The sequence below is a fragment of the Psammomys obesus genome, unplaced genomic scaffold (genome assembly GCF_907164565.1).
Source record: "Psammomys obesus unplaced genomic scaffold, mPsaObe1.curated_primary_1811, whole genome shotgun sequence".
Taxonomy (NCBI): domain Eukaryota; kingdom Metazoa; phylum Chordata; class Mammalia; order Rodentia; family Muridae; genus Psammomys; species Psammomys obesus.
This window is the reverse complement of record NW_026596117.1, coordinates 27,847,705-27,864,236: the sequence shown is the minus strand read 5'-3', so window position 1 is coordinate 27,864,236 and position 16,532 is coordinate 27,847,705. Positions and strand designations below refer to the sequence as shown.

At 42.6% G+C, this 16,532-nt stretch overlaps 1 protein-coding gene across 5 annotated transcripts in view; it reads left to right on the top strand.

The window, feature by feature from the left end:
• Tut7 (terminal uridylyl transferase 7) overlaps positions 1-16,532 on the top strand; it is a 56,215-nt gene that overhangs the window by 15,854 nt on the left and 23,829 nt on the right. For all 5 annotated transcript variants that reach the window (XM_055629162.1, XM_055629161.1, XM_055629163.1 and 2 more), the window contains exons 10-15: positions 1,034-1,153; positions 8,284-8,436; positions 11,406-11,586; positions 12,852-13,924; positions 14,434-14,584; positions 15,898-15,984. In XM_055629162.1, the coding sequence (XP_055485137.1) occupies positions 1,034-1,153; positions 8,284-8,436; positions 11,406-11,586; positions 12,852-13,924; positions 14,434-14,584; positions 15,898-15,984 (1,765 nt within the window). The remainder of the gene's footprint in view (positions 1-1,033; positions 1,154-8,283; positions 8,437-11,405; positions 11,587-12,851; positions 13,925-14,433; positions 14,585-15,897; positions 15,985-16,532) is intronic.

Here is a 16,532-nt window from a genome sequence, read left to right as displayed (position 1 = left end):
TTCTTCTTCTTCTTCTTCTTCTTCTTCTTCTTCTTCTTCTTCTTCTTCTTTTTCTGCTTCTGCTTCTTCTTGTGTTTCTGCTGCTTCTGCTTCTCTTTCTGTGCTTTGTTTTTGTTTTTTGTTTGTTTGGATTTTGTTGGGTTTATTTTGTTTGTTTTATTTTGTTTTGTTTTGGCAACCCTGGCACTCACTCCATAGAGCAGGCTACAGCTATCTTCCTGCCTTTGCCTCCTGCATGCTGAGATTACAGATGTATGCCACCATGCCTTGCTTCAGATATGTATTTATAGCATCAAGAGTGTGGGTGTCAGAATATTGGACTAGAAACTTTAATCTACACAGAAGGGAAGCTCAGAGTTTCTATTTCAGAAAAAAATGAGTTATCATGCTTATTAAAAATCAAATTTGGGTCAAATCTTATAGAATATGACCTGAGAAGTTCTATTTTCATTTCTTTGGTTTTTCCAAGGCATGGTAATGTTTGAGATAAGACTTCTTCCACCATTTGCAGTGACATATGCAGAGACTCCAAAAAGACAAAAAGGACCATGATTGTCTCACGGTTCCATAGTGCTCTAGATAAGTTTGTTGTGTTGCAGTGTCAGAGTAAGCAGTCTCAAATGAAGATCGCTTCCTGATAAGACTGGCAACTGTCTAAGTGTTGGCACACATTGGTAATCCCAGCACTGAGGATGCTGAGACAACAAGCTCTCAAGTTCCAGGACAGCCTGAACTACTACATACCAAGACCCTGACTCAGAAACAAAGCTACAAGAATAAAACATCCAGTTAAAAACAGAGGGTTTCATAAGCGAAAGCTTTTACTGATCAGGTACAGCTATGGTAGAAGCCTCCACTTCTGGGATCTGGGATGAACAGGATTCCCTGATTTTAACTCGATATATCAGAATAACCTCCAAGAGCTGGGAGTATTGCTCAGTGGCACAAGATTTGATAGTACAAATGAGGCTGTGGTTTTAGTATCCGGCAACCCCCAAACTAATGTCATTATTGTGGTTTTGGTTTTCTGTAGCTTTGTAGCATTGATCGCCCTGAAGAAGGAGGCCTGCCACCATATGTGTTTGCTCTGATGGCTGTTTTTTTTCTCCAGCAAAGAAAAGAACCTCTCTTGCCAGTATATCTAGGATCATGGGTATGGTATTTTCTGCTTATATCTGATAGTTATTTTATTAAATTCCTTATACAAACAAATATCTAGCACTTCCCCAGACCTGAAGTATTTATTTATTCTACCATACTGTCATTACTAAAATATTAGTGTTTGATTACATTATGTTACCCTGTACCCTGCATAGGGCGAATAACTGTTTTTAAATAGTAACTAATCTTACTTTTGAAACAACTCTGAGCCGAGCTTGAATTCTTCATTGAGCTTGGTTTTCTGGTTTGATACTTGATTTTATTTAGCATCTCTATGTCTTATTTTTATCATTTGTTGATTTTTTTTTTTTTTTTGAGACTGAATTGCACTGTTGCCATGCTACCTCAAACACCTGGGTTCTGCACATCCTCTTGTCTCAGACTTCTGAGTATGTAGGCCCATACCACTTTGTATCTCTGGTTTCCCTCATAGCCTATAAAACCAAAAGAAACAGAAATGGATAATCGCCTGCACCGTGAGATGCAGAGCTTTCTAGACACTCCTTCCGTGATATTTTGGGTTACCTTTATGGTGATCGTCATCAGCAATAAAATACTTTGTCTGACCTGGGGATAAAGGCCTATTATCCCAGCTATGCAGGAGGCTGAGGCGGGAGGACCTCAAGGTCAAAGCTTATGTTCAAAACCAGTTACCATAGGCAACTTAACTAGATCCTGTCTTAAAAGATAGTTTGAAAAAATAAAAAGGTGAGGCTGAGGATGTAGTTGAAATGTTGAGCATTTGCCTAATGAATCCCTGTGTTCACACATTGAATAGGGACTGAGGCAAAAAGACCTTCTCCAAGGTACTTGTGATGGTACATACCTATAATCCTAACAGTCTGGAGGCTGAAAGGAAGAGGATAGTGAATTCAAGGATAGCCTGGACTATATAGCAGTACCCCTTCCTCAAAAAATGGGGGGGGTGCTTTAAGTTATTTCATGAAGGTATCTGCTACTTGTAAACCAAATTACCTGATAAAATAGACAAAACAGTCAACATTTGTTAGAGCATAAAGCCCCCAAATTTTTCACAATATAAAACAGTATTTATAGTGTCTTGAATCTAATTAAAAAAAAAAAAGTTCTCAATATACAAAAAGCCAAGGAGCCTGGACCAAGAGCAAGTTCCTGTGTGTTAGTTGGCTTTTGGTTGCTGCAGTGGCATACCCAAGAGATCAGCTTACAGAAACATGCTTTTTTTACATTTTTTAATTTTTTATTTTTATTTTTTTGGTCTGGGTTTCATTTTGTGCTGTCTTGCTCAGTTGCTTTGGCCTTTAGTAGCCCTGTGTGTACATCATTGCAGGAGGAGCCCTTAGCTCCTACTGTTCACCTCAGAGTGGCTACAAGCAGAGAGAGAGAGCTGGGGGCCATGCTGTAGAGGTACAGCATGAGGACCCAAGTCAGTTCCGTGAAACACATGGAAAAACATGGGCATTGTGATGTATATTTGTAATTCTAGTGCTGGTTAAACCAATACAGGTTGGGTCCCTGAAGCAATCTGCCCAGCCAACCTAGCCTAATTTGGTGGGTATCCGACCAAATGAGAGACACTCTCTGCAAAACACGTCCTGAGGAACACCACCCAAGGTGTTATATGTAACTGACATAGGTGCTGATTGCTGGCAAGTCTTGATTGCTGGCAGCTGTGTCACTATTCAACACGGAACTGTCCTGGTATGCAGTGGGCTGCAGGCACCTGACCAGGTTCTGCTTTTCCTTCTCATAAGAAACTCCAGCCACCACTGATGCCAACATATCCTAGGATTAATGTAAACTCTATTACACCTTAAAAATTAGCATGCTGACAGAATTTTGGGAGGCCACTTTCAATTAAATTAATGACTACAAAGAGTGGCTGTGTTATTCCTGGTCCCCTCCCCAGGTAGCCAATTTGTTTTCTGCTATGATACCATGACTTTTGTATTAGCTGCTTTTCTATTGCTGTTATAAAATACCATATCTTACTTTCAGTTTCTATTTTTCTTAATTAATTTTTTAATTAATTACAAGTTATTCACTTTGTATTCCAGATGTCGTTCCCTCCTTTGTCCCCTCCCAATCTCACCCTCCCTCCCTCATCTCCCATGCCCCTCCCCAAGTCCACTGATAGGAGCAGTCCTCCTCCCCTTCCATCTGACCCTAGCCTATTAGGTCTCATCAGGACTGGCTGTATTGTATTCCTCTGTGGCCTAGTAAGGCTGCTCCTCCCTCAGGAGGAGGTGATCAAAGGAGGTGAGCTCATGTCAGAGACAGCCCCTGTTCCCCTTACTAGGGAACCCATTAGACTGAGCTGCTATGGGCTATCTCTGTGCAGGGGTTTTATAGATTGTCTCCATGTGTGGTCCTTGGTAGAGTATCAGTCTCAGAACAGACCCCTGTGCCCACATGTTTTGGTTCTGTTGTTCTCCTTGTGGAGCTCCTGTTGCCTCCAGGTCTTTCATCTCCCACTTTCATAAGATTCTCTACATTCTGCCCAAAGTTTGGCTATGAGTCTCAGCATCTACTTCAATACCCATCCCAAAAGTAGAAAGACACACATGTTATATTATCATTTATAAGTGGATATTAAACATGTAATATAGGGTAAACATACTAAAATCTGTACACCTAAAGAAGCTAAGCAAGAAGGAGGACCTTGGGTAAGATAATCCTCACTCAGAAAGGCACATGGGATGGACATCAAAAGAGGGAGAAAACAGGGAATAGGACAGGAGCCTACCACAGAGGGACTCTGAAAGACTCTGTTTCTATTTCAATAAAATTCCATGACCAAAAAGTAAGTTGAAGAGGAATGGGTTTATTTTACCTTATAGCTAATAAGTCCATCACTGCAGGAACTAAGGGCAGGAACCTGGAGGCAGGAACAGGAGAAAAGTCCATGGAGAAGTGCTACTTACTAGCTAGCTCTCCATGGCTTACTCTGCCTGCTTTCTTATAGTACCAGGACCACTTTCCCAGGGATGGCTTTGCCCCCAGTGAGCTGGACCTTCCTACATCAATCACCAATCAAGAAAATGTACCACGGGCCAATATGGTGGTAGGAAACATTTTCTCAGTTAAGGTTCCCTCTTCCCAAAATTATTCTAGCTTATGTCAAGTTGACATAAAACTAGTCAGGACATACCATGACAAAGGCAGCTTCTAGAAGGAAGAGTTTATTTGGGATTTACAATTCTAGAGGGATAGGAGTTCATCAGCATCATGGCAGGCAGCATGACAGCAGGCAGGCAGGCAGGCACTAAAGGATCATCTAAGTGCTCCTATCTTGATCCAGAAGCAGAAGGCAATGAAACACTTCCTCCAACAAGGTCATACTTCCTAATCATTCCCAAATAGTTCCACCAACTGGGGATCAGATATTCAAATGTCTACAGCTTATGAACATGTTCAAACCACCACACTATGACACACCTTAAGGGATTCTTTTAGCCCACACGAAAGGCTTCTCATTTACAACTTCTCTCGGGTGATGGAAATTCAAGTTCTCCTTTCTTCACGCCTACCTACCTCAGAGTTTTGAGAAATAAGTAAAGATGGGTGCATAATGTATCTCCCATGCTATCAAAGTTGTCTTTGGCTTTGAGTGTCACACAGGCATTGGCCTATTGGCCAGGCCACCCTGCAGATACAGAAGCCTTTTTGTTAGTGGTACATTACTGGGTATTTCTACTATGCCAGGAGAAAGAGAGAGTGACCCCCAACCTGCAACATGAATATTCAGCATTTTTTAGAAAATCCTGGTCATTACAGTAAGGAAATAAGAGTTGAAGAAGCAAATATTTGCATGCACGTGACACAATTTTTTTAATAGAAAAACTCCTGGAATTAATAAGACCATAGGATACAGAAAATTAGTTGTACTTTCACATGATAGTATCACATAATTGGAAAATTACGATTCAAAAATGTCATTAAGCCACTTGTGCAGTAGGCCTGCAATGCAGGCCCTCATTCTGAGGCACCAGGATCTTGAGCTTCTATTCATTTGGGTAACATCTTGAGATATGGCAAGGCCTTATCTCAAAACAACAATAACAAATTCCATTAATAGCACTTCGGAAGGGTAATTGTAATGGAAGATATGCACACTTTCCAGTTGAGTACTAGAGGGCATTGCTGAGAGACTCTTTTTTTTTTTTTTTTTTTAATTATGTATACAGTGTTCTGCCTGCATGTATGCCTGCATCAGATCTCACCAGATGTTTGTGAGCCACCATGTGGTTGCTGGGAACTGAACTCAGGACCTTTGGAAGAACAGCCAGTGTTCTTAGCCTCTGAGCCATTTCTCCAGCCCAGGCAAGGGTCTCTTAACATAGGCAGCCAGATGCATTGGCACAGACCTACAAGCCTGCTCCTGAGAAGGTGCAGGCAATAGGATTACAAGTTCAGTGACAACCTGGGCTACATAATGAGGTCTGGCTACATAGTGAGAGCTTATTTCATAAAGTATGTGTACATGTGTGCACACATGCACACACACAGAGTAAAACCTAGGTTAAGAGGTAAACTGGGTATTTGTGTGCTCAGTATTGTCATGTGGTCAGTTAGTTTTGATGAAGGTGTCTAAGCAAAATTTTGAGGAAAAGAGACATCTTTTTAAGAAATGCTAGGAAAAACCAAATATCCATGGGGAAAAAGCAAACATTAAACCTTTATAACCAGATAAACTCAGAATGGGTCAGAGACCTACATGTGAAAGCCAAAACTGGAATTCTCAGAAGTGAAGTTTTCATAGCAAAGGTTTCTTTGAAAGCTAAAATTATAAGGTATATCAGGTTTTAAAATTAAACTTTTTTTAAGTTCTAAAATTTTTATCATTCAAAAATCATTAAGGACTGAGGTAGAGCCCTTTCCTGGTCCCACAAAAAAGAAGAAAAATCACAGTCAGAAATACAGACTTCAAGAACACTAAATACATGCATCTAACAAAGAGACAGTATTGCTCCCTGTCTTCCAAAGTATCTTTGAGAGAATTGTTGGGGAACACTGTCCTCTCTAGCCATTATGCTTGCTGGGTTAGAACAATGAACCAAGCGAAATGCATGCTGTAAATGTGTAACCCAACCAGGGAGAGGTCTTTCTCACATTAATGCATACACACCAAGCTGTGGTGCTTGAGAAAAGGAGAAGGGAGATGATAGGAAAGCATTTGGATAAAAGGCACGCTGCCTGTGGTGCACTGGGAATAGTGGGAGTTAAGATGGCCCTGGGAAAGACTGGCCTGGAGCCACAAGCACCTACGCTTCAGGAGGGCTGCTGTCAGCTAAGCCACTCATTCCTGACCACTTCCTGAACATGTACATTTGGGAGCCTGTTCCACAACTCAGTATGTTCATTAACTTGTTGAGTTATGTATAATGGATTTGTTGTCTACGTGACAGAGTCTAGAATCACCTAGGAGACAAGCCTCTGGGCATGGTTTTGAGGTTATCTTCATCACACTGAGGTGGGTTAAAGGAGAAAGCTGCCTTCACTTCCCTGTCGGAGTGGACTGTGAGCTAAAATAAACGCTTTGTCCCTCATGTTGCTTCATACAGCAACAGAGAATGTAGCCAAGGCACTAAGGCTAGAGCCCTGTCATGTGGGAAGAGGACTGTCTAGCACTATAATGTGAAGCATATGCCTAATAAGAATTTATGGTATCTAATGTTTTGTGGGGTAGTGATTCTAGGAATTAGACTAAGGGTTTCAAACGTGTACACAAATTCTCTATCACAGAGCTGCATTGTTAGCCATCCCCTAACCTCTGCTCTGTGTGTATGTGTGTGTTAGATTATTTTTAATTATGTGTTTGTGTGTGTATTAGGGGTATATGTATGTGAATGTAGGTGAATATAGTGGCCATCAGCATCAGATGCCCTGGAACTGGAGTTATAGGTGTTTATCAGCAATCGTGTGGATGCTGGGACTCAAACCCACCCACATCCTGTGGAAGAAGCCGGTGCTTTTAGCTACTGAGCCATCTCTCCAGCCCTGTTTTACTTTGAGGCAGTCTTGCCAAGAGGGGCAGACTTTCCTTGAATTTTTCAGCCTTCTGCTTCCTCCTCCTGAGAAGCTGGGATTATGATGTACACCCCAACTCCCCCCTGAAAAGCTGTGAGGGTCTAGATGACAGTTGTGTATCTTCACAGTGCTGATAGGCATCCTTTGACCATTTCTAAACACTACGTGCCATGAACAGATAAACCATAGTCCCAAAGAAGCCCTAGTGGTACTCCACGGGATGCTGAGGCCTAGAGAGGTACCCCAGACTCTCAAGGGCACAAGGCTTACATGCCACTCAGGTCTCTAGAACCAACAACTTCAGATGCTTAGTAAGCTATTGCTTTCCTTTAGGGTTTGGTTTTGGGGTGTGTGTGTGTGTGTGTGTGTGTGTGTGTGTGTGTGTGTGTGTGTTTCCAGTTTTGTGAAGGGTCTCAGACATGTCAGGCAAGTACTCTAGAGCTAAGCTTCACTGCAGGATACTGAAATTTTACTTTGCAAAGTCACCATAGTTTTTGCAAATCAGAACTCTGCCTTTTACTGTAAAAATAGATTTTAATTACCAAATCTCAAAGGTGACTGGTGAGCCGTCTGCGTTCTTACTGTCCTTTTATTCATTATTGTGTATGGCCAAGTGCACATGTTACAGCGCATGTGTGGAGGTCAGAGAACAGCTTTCAGGAGTCTACTTGGTTGCACCTTGGGTTGCACTCAGGTCATCAGGCCTATACACAGCAAGTGCTTTAGCCACTTCTTGCCATCCTCTCTTTCATATCTTCAGTGAAATATAGCATGTGTTGTGTTTATTCCTACCAACACTTTTTTTTTTCTTTTTGGTTTCTTGAGACTAAAAAAAATCTTCTTTGTTTTTTTTTTTTTTTTTTTTTTTTTTGGTTTTTTGTTGTTGTTGTTGTTTGGTTTTTTTTTTTTTTTTTTTGTAGCTCTGACTGTCCTGGAATTTTCTCTGTAGACCAGGCGGGCCTCAAACTCACAGAGATCCACCTGCCTCACAAATACTGGGATTTAAGGCGTGTACCATCACCTCTTGGCTCCTACCAATACTTTAATACTCTCTGATTGTCACTTAATTGTTCATACTTTGTTATAATAAGGTATGTCTGATTTTTTTTCTAGATTGAAGACTTCTCATTAAATAAATTAGGAAATTTCAGCCTTAAAGGAATTGAGAAAGACTTTGTGGTCTGGGAGTACACTGATAATGTCACAGGGGACACCAGCACGGCAAAAGAGGAGGCACCCAAAGAGACTCCAGCAAAGAAGGGACAGGTCTGTTTTCTCCTTTCTAGTCATACCAATGATTTTTTTTTTCCTTTTGTCTTCCTTGTGGCATTTATCCATTCAATCTGTCTTCTTGTCTTTATCTTCATTACCCTCTGGTTTATGTTGGTTTACTTTGTTTCCCAGGGCCACCCTGGAGCTTACTAGCCCACAGTGGTCTGGAACCATCCTCTGGAAGACCTGGGATTGTGGGCATGAGCTACCATACCTGCCTTACATTAACTGTTTTTAAGATGTAGTATAAGTTAATTGTACAAAGGAATGTTTCTCATTTCATACAGCATTTCTCTGCGTGACTGTAATATGCTTTGACTTATCCATTCCTTTTTTACCCTTTCTTGGTCCACCTGTCCTGCACCCATTCCTCATAGACCCTTTTTTACTATCCTATCTTATTTTGATCTTCCATTTTATATATGACACAAAATACGGGATGATTATATTTGTGAGACTAACGTTTTAATGTGGTAATCTCTAGTTCTATACGTTTTCATGCAAGCAACATAGCTTCCCTTTTTATGGACAAATAAAACTTCATTTTACATAAAGAGATCGTATTTTTTCATCAGTATACTTAGGCTGATTCCATAGCATGACTGATATGAGTGCTGGATTGATAAATCTGGTATGCAGGCTACTCTAGAGTAAGCTGACTTTTGAGTATAGAGCTAGGTCATATGGTTGTCTGACCTTATTTCTTAAGGAGCTCACAGATTGATGGACTAGCTCATGACTAGTTCCTTTTCTAGGCAGCCTCTTGAAGAAAGGACAGAAAAGGTTGAAAATTGACATCCCTAATCCATTTATTTATGTGGCTTCCTCTATGTGCAGAGTCCTTTTACAGATACTGAGTAGAGTTCTTTGATGTAGTTAACTAATAGCCATAAAATTCTTCTGAGACTGGGGCTCATGGCCCAGTGTACACTAACATGTCATGTCGCTTCTCTGCACATGCCTCAAATGAGACAATGGTAAACTGTGGCCTTCAGTTTCCTGGATCTGGAGAGGACAGGGAGACACCCTAACCCCACTGTCCCTAAACAGCACCGTTCTGTTTTCTGTGGGGTTTGCTTGTGGGCAGCAGCCCAGGCTCTTGAGACATTGTGCGTGTATTTGTGTCTCAACTCTGACCTTGTAGCTGTGTGTCCTTGGGCAGGTCACTTAATCTTCCTGTGCCCAGCTTCCTCTCCACAGATAGTTTTGGTGTCCTCTCCTAGCATGATTATTCCCAGAGCATTTAAATTGGTGCCAGGCATGTGCTGAGCACTCGGTCCACACTAACTGCTCTTCTTACTGTGCTGGAAAGTGTCTCTACGGGAAAGACAACCAGAGCCAGTGGCATTTTAAGGTTCTGAAGGTCCCTGCCATGATGTTTCGAAGGCATTTCAGTGAGAGACTTAAAAGTCCTCCATAAGACTGCAAATACCTGTGGATAAAGAGGTGAAATCAGCAAGATTCTCAGGCTTCCTATGTTGTCAGAGTGTGTGGGGCCTACACATTGTCTGTTCCAGTCAGGAGCCTCAGCACTGCCTTGTAGTTCCACCGGGTGATGTTCCCAACTGGCAGAATCCATGTGCCTGAGATCTACTAATTAGTGAAGTATCACACCATTTATTTTGAAGTGTGGTATTAAATTGTGATTGTTTTATTCATTGTGAATCAGAGAATAATGTGATGAAAAAGTCATTCCTATGTGTCCATTTAATGCTTTATTTTAAAATTGTTATTTAGAGAGGTTAAGCAACCTCTAGAACATACTTAACTTCCGAGTGCTTCGGTATTTAACCTTTCCTGCTTCTTCCTGCTGAGCACTGACAAGTCACAAAAGTGCTCAGACTTTCAGTTCCATCTTGTAGCACATAGGAGTTGAACTGAATTACCTCGAACAAGCATCTTACAGGTGTGACGTGTTTCAGTGATGTTTGCATTTCTTCAAAAGATAGAAAAAGTACAGAAAGCAACCACATCTGCCAGCTGCTTTCCCTTGCTTCTGATTTAATCCTCATCACTGTCCTGTGTTATAGGTGTATCATCCCTACTCTGCAGATAATGATAGCGACCATTTTTTGAACACTGTCTGCCAGGCACTGTGCTAAGCACTTTACAGACACTATCTCACTCAGTCCTCCCAACAGCCCTATGAGGTGGGTACTGTTATCCCCGTTTTTCAGATGAGGAATCCAAGTCTTAGGTTATAGACCGTGACCAAGCTCCTCACACCTGGCACCTGGCAGAGTGTGGATTTAAACTAAGCTTGTCACACAGCCGGTTCTCTTGGCCATTATCCTGCCTGTGCCTCCAGTCAAGAGTGGAGGAACTAAGCTGCACGGTAGCAAAGAGCTGTGAGCTGGAGGTCACCAAGGGACCTTTTCCCTGTTTGCTTCTATCTTAAGTCCTAGGTACTTTGAGTATGTCACGTATATTATCTGAACTTGTCAAAAGTCTGATCGACAAACTAGTATCAATTTCTGACATCAAGTATTATTTAACTTTAAAATTCAGTGCCACTTGGCAGGTATAGTGTGTTGGGGCAGTGAAATTGAGTCTCTCTCTCCTCCCTGCCTTAGCCATAGCTGTCTCTGGATAGCCACACCTGTGACAGTGCCTGCCAGCAGCAGCGACGCCTCAGGTTTTCCTGAGCACATCTGCAGCCTTCGCAGGGGCTCTCCACCTCCTAGGACTTCACAGTTAGCTGTGACGTCTGGCTACATGACACCAGTCCTGACTCTTCCTGTGCTGAAAAATCCTGGGATAATGGCTGAGTGTTAACATGCTCGAATCCCAGGGCACAGTGCAGTGTTGTTTACCTCTGACCAGTAGAAGCTACATTAGATTATGTAGATGGATTGTCAAGTTCGTGTTCCAGTCTTCAGATTTTTCACTTAGATTGACTGATCTCTAACTTCTTAGGCTGAACTGGCATCTGAATTAACCTCTCTGTTCCTTGTCATTCTTAGGTGCCATTGGCATTTAATATAAAACACCAGCCTTCAGTGACAGTCGGGCAACTCTGGGTGGAATTGCTGCGGTTCTATGCTTTAGAATTTAATCTGGCTGATTTAGTGATCAGTATTCGTGTCAAAGAATTGATATCCCGGGAATCAAAGGACTGGCCCAAAAAGCGCATCGCAATTGAAGGTAATAGTGTTCAATCACTCTTACATGGTGTCGATCTAACAGCCCATTTTTATCACAGTCTCTTTACAGTTCCTACCAGAGGTAGGCCTGGTCTGAAGGTAAAATAAACACTAGAGTCCTGCATGCAGTACATTGGGTGTAAGGGACGAGGGCTTACCCCTAAGGCAGTGTGTAAATTGTCAAGTGACTGGTTATGGGACCCTGAGTCCCTGCTTTGTAAGTTGCTTAGTAACTTAGATGCTTTCACAGTTGCTCTGTGAGCTGTAAGTTCTTACACCTTTCTCCTTATTGTCCTCACTTTTGTGTTTTGGAATCCTACCCTGTCAGGAATTCCTCTTGAGTTTTAGTTTTGCAAAGATGAGTAAAGTTCTTTTTCTTGTGAAAAACACTGTTCTTAAAGTCGGTTGACTCCAGTTGAGGGGACAGAGTTATTTTTAAAGCAGAAAGCAATAACGTCCTCATAGAAAAACACTTTGTAGTGAAGGCTGTCACTTTGCAGAGTCAACTGTCAGACACTGGTGGCCCTGTTGGTGTCACTGAAAGGATGAGCTCTTCTCAGCTTTGCAAAATCCGGAGGTTGGAACCTTCTAGAAATCTTAGCTCTCCTCCTTTAACTTAAGAACAGCAGCAAAACTCCTACATGGAAATCTTGGTTTTGCTTGATTTTTTTTTCAAGCGTTATGTTGCGTAAGATTTTTTTTTTCTTTTTGCATAAATTCTGTGTGCAGTCATGGGGAATCTCACACTTTTAAACCCTCCCCTGCAGTTTCTCTGGCTCAGCTCTTCTGGCCAATTGCCTACATTGCTGGAGTTCTAGGGGAGGAGAAAAGATTGAGAGAAGTGGTGTCTCCTCCTGGTGCCTCCCTCTCGCCCCTGAAACTCAGGCCAGCCACTTCAGTGATGGGGCCTCCCAGGGCGGAAGAGTGGAGGTAAGCTTGACACATTGCAGGGCTGGCTGCGTGGGGTGCAGAGCACTCAGCACAGAGCCTGCCGGAGAGCCCTGCGTTCCCCAGGGCAGAGAGCCATACCGACAGTATCTTTCCTGCCTCCAGTCACTGAGCAGCTAGGGAAGGGTGTCAGTCCCCACGGGTGCTCTTTAGAGAGCAGGCCACTCAGAAGCATTGCTTCCAGCTCTTAAACTGCTGCCCTCACTCCTGCATGTCAAAGGCATAGTCCAGGTGACTACTGTGAAAGTCTAGCTTAAAGCATGATGAAATAGAAGTGTATGAAGTGGTGGCTTTCTTTTCTCTCTCTCTTTGTTACAGACCCCTATTCTGTTAAAAGAAATGTGGCAAGGACCCTGAATAACCAACCTGTGTTTGAGTATATACTTCATTGTTTGAGGACAACATATAAATATTTCGCTCTTCCACACAAGGCTACAAAACCCAACCTTGCAAAGCCTCCTAGCTCAATTACCTCTGTTTCAGACGCTTATAAAGAAGCAAGAAACTGTGGCCCAGAGCTCCATGTGACAGATATTGATAAATTGGAAAATGCAGCTGTGGCTCAAGGTCCTGGTGCTCAAACCTCAGGTGCCTGCAGGGCACAACCACTCACTCTTAAACATACCACTGAGAAGTCGGTAAGCCCACCAAAGGAGGACACAGGAGGTGTGCACATCCAGATCCAACAGGAAAGCTCTGGCTGCATCCAGGTGGAGGTCAGTTGTGAGGGTTATGAGGATGCCACAGCAGAGCATCAAGAAACAGGAAGTGACTTTCTCGTCAGAAGGAAGGTCAGGCATCCTTTGAGCACTGATGATCAAGGTTTAAGCAAGCACCCAGAGCTTCAGAACTGTGGCAGCCTTTGTGGTCTCCAGGCAGACAGCACTCTGGAGTTAGTAGGGCTCCGGAACCCTGAAGCAGAAGAGTGTGACAGCTGTGCCTCTTTGGATGACAAGGCTGATGTCAATGAAGAAAGCACAGAAGGTGCTGATGAAGTGGAAGAAACTCTGAATTACTTTTCCCCTTTAGTCCAGGGCCAGACATCAGCAATCATGCACTTTGATGATGAGGATGAGTATGATGAGGAGGAGGAGGAGCTCAGGCTCAGCATTAACCTTACAAAAGATGAGGAGGGGGTTGCTAATGAACATCAGGTGGACAGCAGGTACACTGGATCAGGTGAGGAGGACGCCCTTTCTGAAGATGACGACTTGGCTGAGCCTGCTAAGGGTGAAGATCTGGAAAAATGTAGAGAACAGATGGGTGGGGCTCTGCTCATAGACCTAAATAGGATAAGTCTTAAAGAAGAAAGCTTTTCCGAGGAAAATTCACCTGGGGACCAGTCTGAGTTCTTCTATGAATTTAGAAAGCTGACCTTCACCAAAGGCAAGGTAATGGTTGCTGATGGACTTAGATCTGGGGGACTCTAATTCTGATGGGTATTGTTTCTGGTTTTCCTTTATTACATTTATCTGTTTATCACTTGTGAGGAATAGGCATGTGTGCCATTGCGTGTATGTGGAAGTCTGAGGCCAACTTGCAGGAAATCAGTTCTCTCCTTTTTACCCTGTGGGTCCCAGGACTTGAACTCAGATTGCTAGGCTTAGTGGCAAGTGCTATTTACCGGCTGAGCTATTTGTCAGCCCTGATTTCAGTTTCTATGTACTAGAACAGCAGTTCCCCAATTGGTGGTAGTCTAACACACTGCAGTTTTATACCACTTGATCCATATCCCTTCTTCCCCTTCTCTTTTTTCATATCATCACCATAAGCATATTCCATCACTCAGGCCTTTTGAAGTAGCTTTAAGCTAGGGTATATGTGTAGATAATTTTTTCAAGACCCTTTATTAAGCAAAGATTCACATTTTACTCTTGTTTTGGTTCACATATCCCTGCAGTCTCCCACAGTAGTGTGCAGCTTATGTAAGCGAGAAGGTCATCTAAAGAAGGACTGCCCCGAGGACTTCAAGAGAATCCAGCTGGAACCTTTGCCACCACTGACGCCCAAGTTCTCAAATATCTTAGATCAAGTGTGCATCCAGTGTTACAGTAAGTCTTCTGTGTTCTGTGCAGAATCCCTGTCAGCCTCACAGTTACACAGTGTGAGTCCTACCAGCTCCTCCCTCCAGTTCCTCCTCTACCCATGCCCACTTCTCACGAAGTTCTGCTTCAGGCCCTCTTTTTAACCCACTGGTTCCAGTCTGCGTTTCCCACAGACTTCTGGCTGTGGGCCATTAACTAGAGCCATATCCTTAAAAAAACTAACTCTTTTTCCCCAAGAAGCTATCAGCTGTCGTAGGTGTGAGGGCTTCTTAACCCTTCCCTGCTAGAACATTGACTAGCTTGATCTTGTGTAGGCAACCTCAGCTACTGTGAGTTCATGAGTGCAGCAGTCCTTTCATGTCCAGAAGGCACTGTTTGGGTCTGATGTTCCTTGACCTTGAGCTCTCATGATCTTTTTGCCTTCTTTCCTGCAATGGTTTCTGAGCCTTGAGGGGAAAGAATCCTTTTCAGTGAATACTAATTAAAAGCCCACATACAAGTTCTTTCAGGGGCATCCATTTGGGAAAGCATTGGTATTGAGAGAAGTTTCAGAATCCACTTCCCGAAGAAGCCTGCTACTGCTTAGAATGAATGCTGACTCAGTGTTCCACATTGACTGTTATCTTAAAAACCTCCTCCTAGGCCCCAGGGGGCTCTCTCCCTTTCTGCACTGAAGCTGCCATTGAAATTGCTATCATCCTGCCTTTGCTTCCTGAATGCTAGGATTATAAGCAGGCACTGTCATGTCCAACTTACTCCTTCCTCTCCTCTCTTTCTGATAGGGTCTCATTGTGTTACAGAATTCTTGGGTTCAAGGGATCGTCCTCTACCTCAGCCTCCCAAATATCCAAAATTGTAAACATGTGTTACCATGTCTAGCTACCGTTGACATTTTTGTTTTGTTAAACTTTTTCAGATGTTAAAAAAGAAAACTGGCATTCCAATTAAAAACAAAACAACCCACAGATACTTGTGTTTGCATTCTAGAGGATTTTATCAACCCAGGTTTAGAGGCCTTGTCCCAGTTAGCTTCTATTTCAAGAGCAGTTCTTGGAGTGAGGCTCCCTCTGAGGCAGAGCTTCCTCATGTGCTCCTGGCTGGCTTGGACCTCCTAGGGCTGAGTCTACATCTGCGTGTGCAGGATTGAGCCATGCTAATTTCTTTATTGCTAATGCTGTCTGTTGAGAAGGCATAAAAATCTGGTTTTTTGAAACTTGTAAGTTTTCTTTTTCTCAAAAATATATTTTTAACTTTTTTCTAGAATATCAGTTTTTTTAAACCATTTTCCTACTCACTGTATCTATTTGTTTTAAAAACAGAGGATTTTTCTCCAACTATTGTAGAAGATCAGGCTCGTGAACATATCCGGCAAAACCTAGAAAGTTTCATAAAACAGGACTTTCCAGGCAAGTAACTCTTTTTATCTTTAGGAATTAAAAGAAAGGTAACAAATGAACACATGTATTGCAGGCACATTAACTTTAGCAGCAATTCGAAAACCTTGTGAATAGGATCAGTGTTGAGGTAGTTTATTATCTGGGATAGGCGTTCGTCCACCACATCAGTTTACTAACAGAAAGATGACCATGCAGCATCACCCAGCACAGAAGAGGTGGATCCACTTGGAATTACACTGAGTCACAAGTATTTACAGGAGCTAGAGAAATGGCTTAGCAGTTAAGAGTGTACACTCTCCTTGCAGACCAAATGCAGGGGATCTGACACCTCTGGCCTCTGTGGGAGTGTGCACTCATGTATTTGGACACACACACAAGGAAAAACCAACCTTTTATAGTGCATAGAGAGCAGTGCTCTCATAGTATTAAATGTCCTGGGATGGTCCACAGTTGTTCTTGAAACATTTGACATAAAGTGAGATCCACTATTCTTCCATGTTATATACAGCTTGTGTTCTTAAGTAAACTAAGGGAAGCATTAAGAAATGTGCGGTTAA